The sequence below is a fragment of the Microcaecilia unicolor genome, chromosome 12 (assembly GCF_901765095.1).
Source record: "Microcaecilia unicolor chromosome 12, aMicUni1.1, whole genome shotgun sequence".
NCBI classification, from domain to species: domain Eukaryota; kingdom Metazoa; phylum Chordata; class Amphibia; order Gymnophiona; family Siphonopidae; genus Microcaecilia; species Microcaecilia unicolor.
Window position 1 is genome coordinate 91,480,096 of NC_044042.1, and position 12,665 is coordinate 91,492,760.

General features: G+C 44.8%; 1 protein-coding gene across 1 annotated transcript in view; it reads left to right on the forward strand.

Annotated features, from left to right (window-relative positions):
* The window catches only part of LOC115481905 (corticotropin-releasing factor receptor 1-like), a 288,268-nt gene that overhangs the window by 92,775 nt on the left and 182,828 nt on the right, over positions 1 to 12,665 (forward strand). The window contains 3 exon segments of the mRNA XM_030221359.1: positions 5,592 to 5,711; positions 9,166 to 9,210; positions 9,213 to 9,250. Of these exon segments, the coding sequence (XP_030077219.1) occupies positions 5,592 to 5,711; positions 9,166 to 9,210; positions 9,213 to 9,250 (203 nt within the window).

The following is a 12,665-nucleotide window of genomic DNA, read 5'->3' on the forward strand; positions in this document are numbered from 1 at the left end:
GTAAACGTGTCTGTAATGGACGACTTGCTGGTTGCTGGTTAATGTTTTTTCACAAGTGGGTTCTTCAAATTGTCCGGTTAGGATACACCCTCAATCTGGAATCCAAGCCTCCAAATTGACCACCGGGAGCTCATTCTTACAGCTCCCAGCACAGGCAGGTACTTGCAGAGGAACTCTCTGCCCTTCTAAAGGCCCAAGCGGTCGAACCCATTCCACCAGGGGAAGAAGGGCTGGGATTCTATTCCAGGTACTTCCTTTTGCAAAAGAAGACAGGGGGGATGCGTCCCATCCTAGACCTAAGGGTCCTGAACAAATTTCTAGTCCGAGAAAAGTTCAGGATGGTTTCCCTGGGCACCCTTCTTCCCATGATTCAGGAAAATGATTGGCTATGCTCTCTGGACTTAAAGGATGCTTACACCCACATCTCGATAGTTCCAGCTCACAGGAGGTATCTTTGATTTCGGCTAGGAACACAGCACTTTCAGTACTGTGTACTGCCTTGTGGCCTGGCATCTGTGCCCAGAGTGTTTACCAAATGCCTAGCTGTAGTCGCAGTGCCACTACGCAGACTGGGAGTGCATGTGTTTCCTTATCTCGACGACTGGCTGGTGAGCACCTTGAAGGAGGGTGCTCTGGAGTCCGTACGAATGACTATTCGGGTGCTAGAGCTACTGGGGTTCATCATAAATTATCCCAAGTCCCATCTCTCCCCAGTCCAAAAATTGGAATTCATTGGAGCCCTGTTGAACACTCAGACATCTCGAGCTTATCTTCCCGAGGCAAGGGCGGACAACCTTCTGTCCCTGGTGTCCATGGTTCGAGCATCTCTGCAGGTCACGGCTCAGCAGATGTTGAGACTTCTGGGGCACATGGCCTCCACAGTTCATGTAACACCCATGGCACGTCTACATATGAGATCAGCTCAATGGACTCTAGCTTCCCAGTGGTTTCAAGCTGCGGGGAATCTAGAGGATGTAGTCCAACTGTCCACCAGCTTTCGGAATTATCTTCAGTGGTGGACGATTCAATCCAATTTGACCATGGGGCGACCATTCCAAGTTCCTCAGCCACAGAAAGTGCTGACGATGGATGCATCTCTCCAGGGGTGGGGAGCCTGGTCCTTTCAGGAAAAAGGTCTGCAGATCAACCTCCTGGAATTAAGAGTGATCTGGAACGCTCTTAAGGCTTTCAGAGATCGGCTGTCAAACCAAGTAATCTTAATTCAGACAGACAATCAGGTTGCCGTGTACTACAGGGGGGCACCGGATCTCGCCCTCTATGTCAGGAAGCCGTCCACATGTGGCTTTGGGCACGCCGTCACGGCATTTTTCTCCAAGCCACTTATCTGGCCAACAGGCTGAACAGCATAATGCAATGTCACGAGTGGTCACTGAACATGGGCATAGTCCACAAGATCTTCCGAACGTGGGGCACCCCCCTTGGTGGATCTTTTTGCCACTCAGGTCAATCACAAGGCCCCTCAGTTCTGTTCCAGACTTCAGGCCCACGACAGACTATTGTCAGATGCCTTTCTCCTACATTGGGGGACAGGCCTTCTGTATGCATATCCTCTCATACCCTCTAGTAGGGAAGACTTTGCTGAAACTCAAGTGAGACTGCGGAACCATGATCCTGATTGCATCCTTCTGGCCTAGTCAGATCTGGTTCCCTCTTCTTCTGGAGTTGTCCTCCAAAGAACCGTGGAGATTGGACTGTTTTCTAACCCTCATCACACAGAATGAGGGGTCGCTTCTACATCCCAACCTCCAATCTATGGCTCTCACGGCCTGGATGCTGAGAGCTTAGAAATAGCCTCTTTAGGTCTTTCAGAGGGTGTCTCCTGAGTGTTATTCTTTCAAATGGAGGAGGTTTGTCGTCTGGTGTGAGAGCAAGGCCCTAGATCCTTTTTCCTTGTCCTACACAGACCCTGCTTGAATACCTTCTACACTTATCAGAGTCTGGTCTTAAGACCAACTCCGTAAGAGTTCACCTTAGTGCAATTAGTGCTTATCATTGCCGTGTAGAGGGTAAGTCCATCTCTGGACAGCCTTTAGTAGTTCGCTTCATGAGAGGTTTGCTTTTGTCAAAGCCCCCAGTTAAACCTCCACCAGTGTCATGGGATCTCAACGTCATTCTCACCCAGCTGATGAAAGCTCCTTTTGAGCCACTGAATTCCTGCCATCTGAAGTACTTGACCTGGAAGGTCATTTTCTTGGTGGCTGTTACTTCAGCTCGTAAGGTCAGTGAGCTTCAGGCCTTAGTAGTGCATGAACCTTATATTAAGTTTCATCACAACAGAGTAGTTCCTGCCAAAGGTGGTGTCGGAGTTCCATCTGAACCAGTCAACTGTCTTGCCAACATTTTTTCTCCATCCTCATACCCGCCCTGGCGAAAGCAGTTTGCATACCCTGGACTGCAAGAGAGCATTGGCCTTTTATGTGGAGCGGACGAAGCCCTTCAGACAGTCCACCCAGTTGTTTGTTTCTTTCGACCCCAACAGGAGGGGAGTCGCCATCGGAAAACGCACAATCTCCAATTGGCTAGCAGATTGCATTTCCTTCACTTACGCCCAAGCTGGGCTGATTCTGAAGGGCCATGTCACGGCTCACAATGTTAGAGCCATGGCTGCATCAGTGGCTCACTTAGTCAGCCTCCATTGAGGAGATTTGCAAGGCTGCAACGTGGTCATCAGTCCACACATTCACATCTCACTACTGCCTTCAGCAGGATACCCGACGTGACAGTCGGTTTGGGCAGTCGGTGCTGCAGAATCTGTTTGGGGTTTAGAATCCAACTCCACCCCCCTAGATCCATTTTTGTTCTGTTCCAGGCTGCACTCTCAGTTAGTTGTTTATGGTTTCAGGTCAATCTAAGTTATATCCTCGCCGTTGCGAGGCCCAATTGACCAGTGTTCATTGTTCTGAGTGAGCCTGGTTGCAAGGGATACCCCACATGTGAGAACAAGCAGCCTGCTTGTCCTTGGAGAAAGTGAAGATACTTACCTGTAGTAGGTATTCTCCGAGGACAGCAGGCTGATTGTTCTCACAAACCCGCCCACCTCCCCTTTGGAGTTGTTGTTTATTTGTATTTATGCTTTTTGATTGAACTGAGGAGGCACGCTCACGCAACGGGTGGGAAGTCGTCCGTGCATGCGCTCCAGAAGACTCTGGCAAAACTTTTTAATTTTGCTAGTGAAAATTTGCCGTTTCCTGAGCCGACCGGACGTCAACCCTCATGTGAGAACAATCAGCCTGCTATCCTCGGAGAATACCTGCTACAGGTAAGTATCTTCGCTTTATTGCAACGCCTCCTCCCCTTCTTTTGTTTCTTTTGATATGTATTATTTTGTATCCTGGTGGGCATAGGTCTAGTAGTGCAGGGTCATCTTCAAGGTGCAGCCATGTTTTAGTTATGAGCAGTAGTCCGAGTTGTTCTGTGTTTCTATCCAGTCTGTTAGTAGTGTTATCTTATTTACTGCCGATCTTGCATTTATGCAACCTATTTGTATTGGGACATACGTGTTGTGTTTAATATTGGTGCTTTTAACAGTTTGTAGTTGTCTATATGGTCTGCCTGTTTTGCTGTTGTGGTTTTGCTGGGTGTTGTTCATGTATGGTTTCATGTTGCTGGTTGTTTGGTTACTGTGTTGTTGTTTAGGTGGCAATTGGGCTCTTCCAGTTGTTGGAGTGGGTGTCTTCTTCCTGTGATGCGTATTGGTATTTTGTTCCATTTGGTTAGAGTCGTTGCTGGTATCCCCATTATTCACATTGTTATTCTATAGTAGAAACTCCATGCCCTTAGGTTGGTCGTTTTGTAGGGTTACTTCTGGATTTGGGGGTGTTTGCGTGTGGATATGTGTGTGTTTGGGCTCTGAGGTGCTTGCGTTTCTGTGTTGAATGGGGCTTTTTTGTTGTTGTTCTTTTACCTTGGCTGGTGGTGAGAATGATCAGAGAGAAGAGAGGTAGCTAGTACATAAAACCAATACCCACAACAGTGAAAAATGTCCTTCATTAACAGTCACGTCTAAAAGTGGAAGTTCTTGCTCAGAGAGTGGAGGACGCTGTGGCTAATCGTGGCAGCCAAGAGGAGCAGCATAGAGGGCATATATTTGCTGCATCACCCTCAGGTGAGAGGGCTTGATTCTGGGCTGTCATTCTTCAATGGTGAGTCATGCAGCTCCAAATAGGTTGCCTGCAACTTTGTGTAGGGTGCCTGCAGTATGGGTGGCGGGCCATCCAGAACTGGGCTCTCGCAGGATGCGGACCCCGACCCTGAATAGCAGCTCACCTTTTGCGGTTCATCTGCATCCAGTTTATCACATTACTGGGAAGTCCTCTGGACGGCCGTTTCAGGCTTTCAGGAAAGTCTTTCAGCACAGTTCAAGTCAGGGTATTAAAATGAGCTGGTCCGGGGTTTTGTTCTTTATTTCCACCACAAGATTCAATCCATAACAGAGGTATCCAAAATAACAAGAAAAGGTCCAAAAATATAAGAAAACATTCTCAGAGTTTTTGCAGTCATGAAAGGCAGAGCTCTCAAGGTGTATTCAGTTTGGGAAAGTTCTTATTATTGTAGGCTATCCTTTTTACATAAACTGCCCTCTGGCTTATTTTTGCACAATAATTTAAGTGCGAACAAATCCACTGAGCCCTCATCTTGCTGTGCTCTGCTCTTTGCTGCTGGTTATAATAATGTCCTGGAGGTAAGAGAGTAGGAATAGCTCATGTCAAATCTAGCAGCTGTATCAATGTAGAATATTAGTATTACTTTGCTTAATTACTTTGCGTGTCCAATCAGTTCTACAATGCTGCCAGAAGTCCGCATTTACTACTACTACTACTACTAATATTTAGCATTTCTATAGCGCTACAAGGCGTACGCAGCGCTGCACAAACATAGAAGAAAGACAGTCCCTGCTCAAAGAGCTTACAATCTAATAGACAAAAAAATAAATAAAGTAAGCAAATCAAATCAATTAATGTGAACGGGAAGGAAGAGAGGAGGGTAGGTGGAGGCGAGTGGTTACAAGTGGCATATATGAGAGAGAGAGTGTTTCATTGTTTGTTTTTGGTTTTTGTCTAACCTACAATTTATATTAATGAGGACGCCAATTTATAGGTTTGCAGGAGGGCGCCAGAAGCCCTTGCACTGGTCCTGAGAAAGTCTCCTTTTTCTGTTCCATCAGGTGTAGCACAAACATAGGTAGGCAGCATCTTGACAGTGGCACTAGAATGAGACTTCATCCTGAGCCCTTGTTCCATCGCTATGCTCATTTTTTTCTTCACCATTAATAGCTGTTCAAAGTTTAGCTTGAAGGCCTGCAAAGTGTCCTTTCTCGCTTTCTGCTGAGCAGCCAATCTGTATGCAACAGCAGTACTCATGGCAATACCTTTCCTACTCCCATGCTCTGACCAAATGAATCTGAACAGGGCTTGCTCAGTTCTCAGCTTGCTGCTTTAACTATTAGGCTAGTCCTCTACTTCCACAGCTTTTCCCACAGAAGTGGCTTTTATAATTACCCTCAAGGCAGCCTTCTCAGCCAACAAATAACATTCCTGTTAAATAAACTCTGCTCTTAACTCTCTTCCTAGGTCTCTACTGCAATGCATCCATTGACAGGATTGGCACCTGTTGGCCAAGGACAGCAGTGGGTCAGCTGGTCACTCGACCCTGTCCAGAGTACATCCAGGGAGTCCAATACAACACTACTGGTGAGTCTTTTTTATTTTCCAATGTGAATACCTTCATATATCTCTGCCAGTGATCAGTACACTAATGGAACCAGTTCGTTTCTGCCTTTATACATTTTTGATATTCTAGTGTCTAAAAAATACAATTCAAATTGCATTAAAGTTAGAATTTGTTTCACTGACCTTACACTATACTCTACAAATTCAATGGGAAAGAACTATTATACAAATATTCAAAAAGTAATTACAACCAAAAAATCAAAATGTCTTGAGTTTATAATGCCTTCACACCCTTTGACATAAGAAATTTAATTTAAAATGGAAATTTGTGAAAATCAAACTCCCAATACAAGCTCAAAAAGAATAGAATGGCACAGGTCCCTGCAATATACCTGGCTGTAAACTGTGTCAACACATCTCACAGCATAAGGGGATCCTTCGCATGCTCATCTTCAAATGTGGTATATATCATTCAATGCAAAAAGTGTGAAGAAGGGTGCTATATTGGAGAAACAAGCCAGATGCAAAAGACAAGGCTCAATTTACATAGACATAACATTAAACATTCCAATGCCAATCAGGGTGCCACCTCTGTGGGACTACACTTTACAAAACCAGAACACTGCATCAATAAGAGGGGTGGAACTATCGTATATAGATGCCCGACAGATGACGTGGTCGAACCCGTTCCGCCAGGGGAAGAAGGGCATGAATTCTATTCCAGATACTTCCTTGTGCAAAAGAAAAATCGGGGGATGCGTCCCATCCTAGCGCTAAGGGCCCTGAACAAATTCCTAGTCCGAGAAAAGTTCAAGATGGTTTCCCTGGGCACCCTTCTCCCAATAATTCAGGAAAATGATTGGCTATACTCTCTGGACTTAAAGGATGCATACACTCACATCCCGATACTTCCAGCCCACCAGAAGTATCTCCGATTTTGTCTGGGAACAGATCACTTTCACACGTGTTGCCTTTTGGCCTTGCGTCAGCTCCCATGGTCTTCACCAAATATCTAGCAGTAGTGGTAGCATCGCTATGCAGACTGGGAGTCCATATGTTCACGTATTTCGACGATTGGCAGTTGAAGAGCACCTCTCCGGACGGTGCTCAGGAGTCCATGCGGATGACTATTCGGGTGCTTGAGCTACTAGGGTTTGTTTTAAACTACCCCATCTCTGCCCTGTCCAGCAATTGGAATTCATAGGAGCCCTGCTCGATACGCGAAGATACAAGTGTACCTCCTGGACATGAGAGTGGACAATCTTCTCGCACTTGCGTCAAAGGTTCGTGCCTCTCAGCAAGTCACAGCTCGGCAGATGATGAGATTGTTGGGCCACATGACTTCCACAGTGTATGTTACACCCATTACATGCCTTCACATGAGATCAACTCAATGGACCCTGGCTTCTTAGTGGCATCAAACCACAGGGAGTTTGGAAGATGTCATCCAAGTGTCCCCAGAGCTTGTACGCTCCCTTCAGTGTGGACCAATGAATCCAATTTGACTCTTGGACTTCCATTCCAAATTCCTCAGCCACAAAAAGTGCTGAGGACGGATGTATCTCTCCTGGGATGGGGAGCTCATATAGATGGTTTTTCACACCCAAGGAGCTTGGTCCTCCCAGGAAACGAATCTTCAGATCAATTTACTGGAGCTCTGGGCAATCTGGAATGCTCTAAAGGCTTTCAGAGATTGACTATCTCACCAAATTGTGCTCATTCAAACAGACAATCAGATTGAATATTACACCAACAAGCAGGGGGGCACCGGATCACGTCCTTTGTGTCAGAAGGCCATCTGGATGTGGCATTGGGCTTGCCAACATGACATGTTCCTTCAAGCCACTTATCTGGTGGGCAATACCCTGGCTGACAGACAGAGCAGGATAATTCAACTGCACGAATGGTCTCTCAATATGGGTATAGCCCGCAAGATCTTCCGATCGTTGGGCACCCCCTCGGTGGGTCTTTTTGCCACTCAGTTCAACCACAAAATCTCTCAGTTCTGTTCCAGGCTTCAGGCCCATGACAGATTAATGTCAGATGCCGTCTTCCTCAATTGGGGGACAGGTCTTCTGTATGCGTATCTGCTCATACCTCTAGTGGGGAAGACTTTGTTGAAACTCAAGCAAGACCACGGAAAAATGATTCTGATCGTGCCATATGGTACCCTCTACTTCTGGAGTTATGCTGCGAAGAACCGTGGAGAATGGAGTGTTTTCAGACCCTCATCACGCAGAATGAGGGATCCCTTCTTCATCCCAACCTCCAGTCTCTGGATCTCACAGCTTGGATGTTGAGAGCCTAGAATTCGCTTCCTTGTGTCTTTCGGAGGGTTTCTCCTGGGTCTTGCTGGCTTCCAGGAAAGAGGTGCTATTCTTTCAAATGGAGGAGGTTTGCAGTCTGGTGTGAGAGAAAGGCCCTAGATCCCCTTGCTTGCCTACACAGACCCTGCTTTCCTCTGGCTCTGGCCACCCCCTTATCAGATCCTGCAGTGAGTGGTGAAGGACTGTAGTTTGCCCAGTACAATATTGGGATCGATATTGAGGAGAGGGTTCTGCCTGGTTAAATTGCACTGATCAGCCCTAGACCAGATATTCATGGCACTTACCCACAAAGTGTCAATTAATATCTGTTCTAACCGCTGCAGCCTTTTCTAGTCAGGTCCAGGGCAGAGAGTCGAGATAGATCCAGAAGTTATAAGTACATAAGTATTGCCATACTGGGACAGACCAAAGGTCCATCAAGCCCAGCATCCTGTTTCCAACAGTGGCCAATCCAGGTCACAAATACCTGGCAAGAACTCAAAAACGTACTAAACATTTTATACTGCTTATCCCAGATATAGTGGATTTTTCCCAAGTCCAATTTAATAATAGTCTGTGGACTTTTCCTTTAGGAAGCCATCCAAACCTCTTTTAAACTCTGCTAAGCTAACCGCCTTTACCACATTCTCCGGCAACAAATTCAACAACATTCAGTGTCAGTGCTCAGATAAGTATTTGGGCAAGCAGGACACAGAAATAACTGTCTTAACTTGCCAATTACTGGTAGTGAATATTGCCTGGCACCTAGATAACTTCCAGTAGTCAGATAAGACCCAGATATTTAGTGCTCTTGCCCAGATTAGGCCCAGCATTGAATATCTGGGTCAGTTTCAGCCAGTAGCGGTCAGTGCCTGACTGCAGCTGGCTGAATATTGGGCCCATTATATTCAAGAAAAAACCACAAATGCCATTATTAATAACTCTCTTAAGAACTTGATTATCAGTAGCTCATACTTTAATTGGGTTGTACAAAAGACAGTAGACGTGTGTTAATTTGGACTTTGTTCTGTTTATTAACCTGTGTGGTTTAGAAATGCTTAGGGAAAGAGTTACAGAGTTACATCTGTGCACACTCTCCTTCCCAGCATAAACTCCAGCTCTGTAATAGATTTCTATATAATTTGAACATGTGTTCTGTTCTTCTGCAGGTAATGTGTACCGTGAATGCCTCAGTAATGGAACCTGGGCAGCCAAATCGCTTACTCCCAATGTCAGGAAATCCTACAGGAAGAGGTAAGAGGTGGGGAGGAGATGAGGGCATGATGAGGAATGAGGGCTAAGTTCCAGTGTTAGGGGTATAGAGGTATAGGGGGAGGGTGACAAGAAGATGGTTGAGGAGTGAGGGGTTATTCCCAGATTTTATAGGAAAAGAGATTGGGGGGGGGGGAGGTGAAGAGGAGGGTATGATTGAGTGATTATTGTTATGCAAATTTATTATGTTTGAAGTTTTGTATGTTGCATGATTAGGAATTTGATATGATTGTACACCACTTTGGAACTATTGGGATCTAGCGGTCTGTAAATCCTAGAGAATAGAATAGAAAGATGCAGGAAGGAGGTACAGGTTAAGGAGTTGGCAAATCCTGCAGGAAGAGATGTGGGAGAGGTAGTGTTCTGTCCCTACTCTTATTCAACACAATTATACGCAGTAGAAGTCTCCAAAAACTCTGAAGAAGAGAGAGGCAATGTGCCTATTACTAAAGGTAAAAATAAACTTAAATATCATCTTCTCGCTATCCCCAAGAACTGCTCCTTCCCTCCTCCCTCTCCTTATTGTTTCTGTTATAGCTGAAATACTTCCACTTCTGTTTTGTCCTCCCTACTATATATAGAACATGCCAAGTTGGAAAAACAACACTTTCCCTAGGAATCTAGAGCTATATTAAATAAAGAGTGCTTCTAAATACACAAAATGGGAGAAAGTCTTTGGTGACTAAGACCCATCAACAGAGAGGAAGAGGGGGAACGAGAGCCGAGAAAGTCAGGATGATGATGGAGTCTCCTGTCAATAATGATGACTATGGGGCTCATTTTCGAAAGAGAAAAATGTCTAAAAAGTGGCATAAAGCAGCATTTGAACTTTTTTCTTACACAAACATCCAAATCAGTATTTTCGAAACCTACCTTCTTTCCTATTCAGATTTTGAATGTTTTGTGCAAAACGTCCAAAGTCGGGCTTCGACGTCATATCGAAAATGCCCCTTCATGTTTATTTATGTGTCCATTGATATGACATATGATCAGTCCATGACCCACAAATGAAGTTTAAGATGACGTTTAATGTGTGCAAGTGCAAAGTGATGCATGTGAGAAAGAGGAACCCAAATTATAGCTACGACATGCAAGGTTCCACGTTAGCAGTCACTGATCAAGAAAGGGATCTAGGTGTCGTCATTGATGATACGTTGAAACCTTCTGCTCAGTGTGCTGCGGCGGCTAAGAAAGCAAATAGAATGTTAGGTATTATTAGGAAAGGAATGGAAAACAAAAACAAGGACGTTATAATGCCTTTGTATCGCTCCATGGTGCGACCACACCTCGAATATTGTGTTCAATTCTGGTCACCACATCGCAAAAAAGTTATAGTGGAAATAGAAAAGGTGCAGAGAAGGCGACAAAAATGATAAAAGCAATGGGACGACTTCCCTATGAGGAAAGGCTAAAGCGGCTAGGGCTCTTCAGCTTGGAGAAAAGACAGCTGAGGGGAGATATGATAGAGGTCTATAAAATAATGAGTGGAGTGGAATAGGTGGACGTGAAGCGTCTGTTTACGCTTTTCAAAAATACTAGGACTAGGGGGCATGCGATGAAGCTACAAAGTAGTAAATTTAAAACGAATCGTAGAAATGTTTTCTTCACGCAACATGTAATTTAACTCTGGAATTTGTTGCCAGAAAATGTGGTAAAGGCGGTTAGCTTAGCAGAGTTTAAAAAAGGTTTGGCCGGCTTCCTGAAGGAAAAGTCCATAGACCATTATTAAATTGGACTTTGGGAAAATATTTCTGAGATAAGCAGCATAAAATGTTTTATACTTATTTGTGACCTGGATTGGCCACTGTTGGAAACAGGATGCTGGGCTTGATGAGCCTTTGGTCAGTGCCGGTAAGGCAATACTTATGTACTTATGAGAATATTCAGTGGAGATAACCGGCTATCTCCCACTGAATATAGCAGTTAGGCATCTAAACACTATTTAACCGGCCAGGAACCATTACTGGCTGGATAAATAGTGTTGAATATTGGAGATATGTGTGATGTGTATATGGCCCCAGTTTCAAGAAAGAGCAACATATTTGTGTTACAAGTCCAACCAGAAAGTATGGACAGAGGCAGAATTATTAGGGTTTATTTGCTGATTCTCTCCTTGCTGGGTGCTAGGAGTGACATCTCAAGTAGGTTCCCAGGGAACAGCTTGGACTGCATTCAGTGCTGTCAGATTTTCTGCTTCTCCTCCTGTCTTACCCCTGGCCAGCATCTCACTCTAAGACTTCTGAACTGTAATGGCCTGGACTGAAGCCTCATTGGTTGGACCTGTAACACAAATAGATGCCTTTTCTGAAACTGAACACTGCATATATACCCCCACAACCCACAAATTCCTGCACACTCACACATTGCAAGCTCCCACCCACACTAACCCTCAATTCATACATTTCTACGATCACATGGCACCACTCCTACACCTATACACCCACCACACATACTATCCCACACACTCCACTTACCCTCCCCACCTCACACAAAATTTGCCCTCCCCCACAAATCCTTTTATATTAGAAAAACTTCCCATGCCTCTACATGCTTTCCCTACTTGTTCACTAACTTTCCTTTGATAAATTGAGCTAACCCACCAGTCAAAGTTATTGATACCACTTTACAGATACACCCCTGTACCGCCAGCTACAAAAACATTATCATGACTTAATTTTAAAAAAGAATTGCTGAAGTGAAGATATTGCAACAGTGGTAGAATCCTGAACTCTGACCCTAGCTTTTAATTGCGTCTGGATGTTGCCTGTTACACTGTTCTTGGTCTTCTGCTTATTCCTGTAACCCATTTCCATTGGAATTGCCGGCACTCCCTGTAAGGTCATGGGTTGCCCCTCGGTGTAGTAATTTCCAGATAATTCCCAGTTGATAATTTTGTGTCATTGCTTCCATGACCTCTTCTGACAGGAAGATGAAATCAGAAAGATTAGGAAAAAAAGATTCTGTCAAGCATGATTAACCCCCTGCTATTTCTTGGGAGCAGTCAAATCAATAATTCAGACACTGACTGTATTTGTCTTTAGGAGAGGGTAAGATTCAGGTCATTTCATTAATAGATGCTCCCCTCCCCTCCTCTGAAGCTGGGAGTTGTGATAAAGGAGAGAGATGGCAGCCTTTTATGTTGGAAGAGTGTTTGTGCTTAATTAGGGGGGCAGAGGGGAGGGGTTGAGATCAGGAGAAGAGGGGAGCTTCCTATTTCTTAAGTCATTCCTAATGAAGAAAGGCACACAGTAAGATGATGCTGAGTCATGAGGCCTGACACTCCAAGAGTCTCCTTCCCTTGAGCTGACATTGTGAAGATGGGTTTTGTGCGTTATTTGTTGTGCTCTTATAGACCCATAGACGTGAATAATAATAGCAATCCAGTTTTTACAGATCG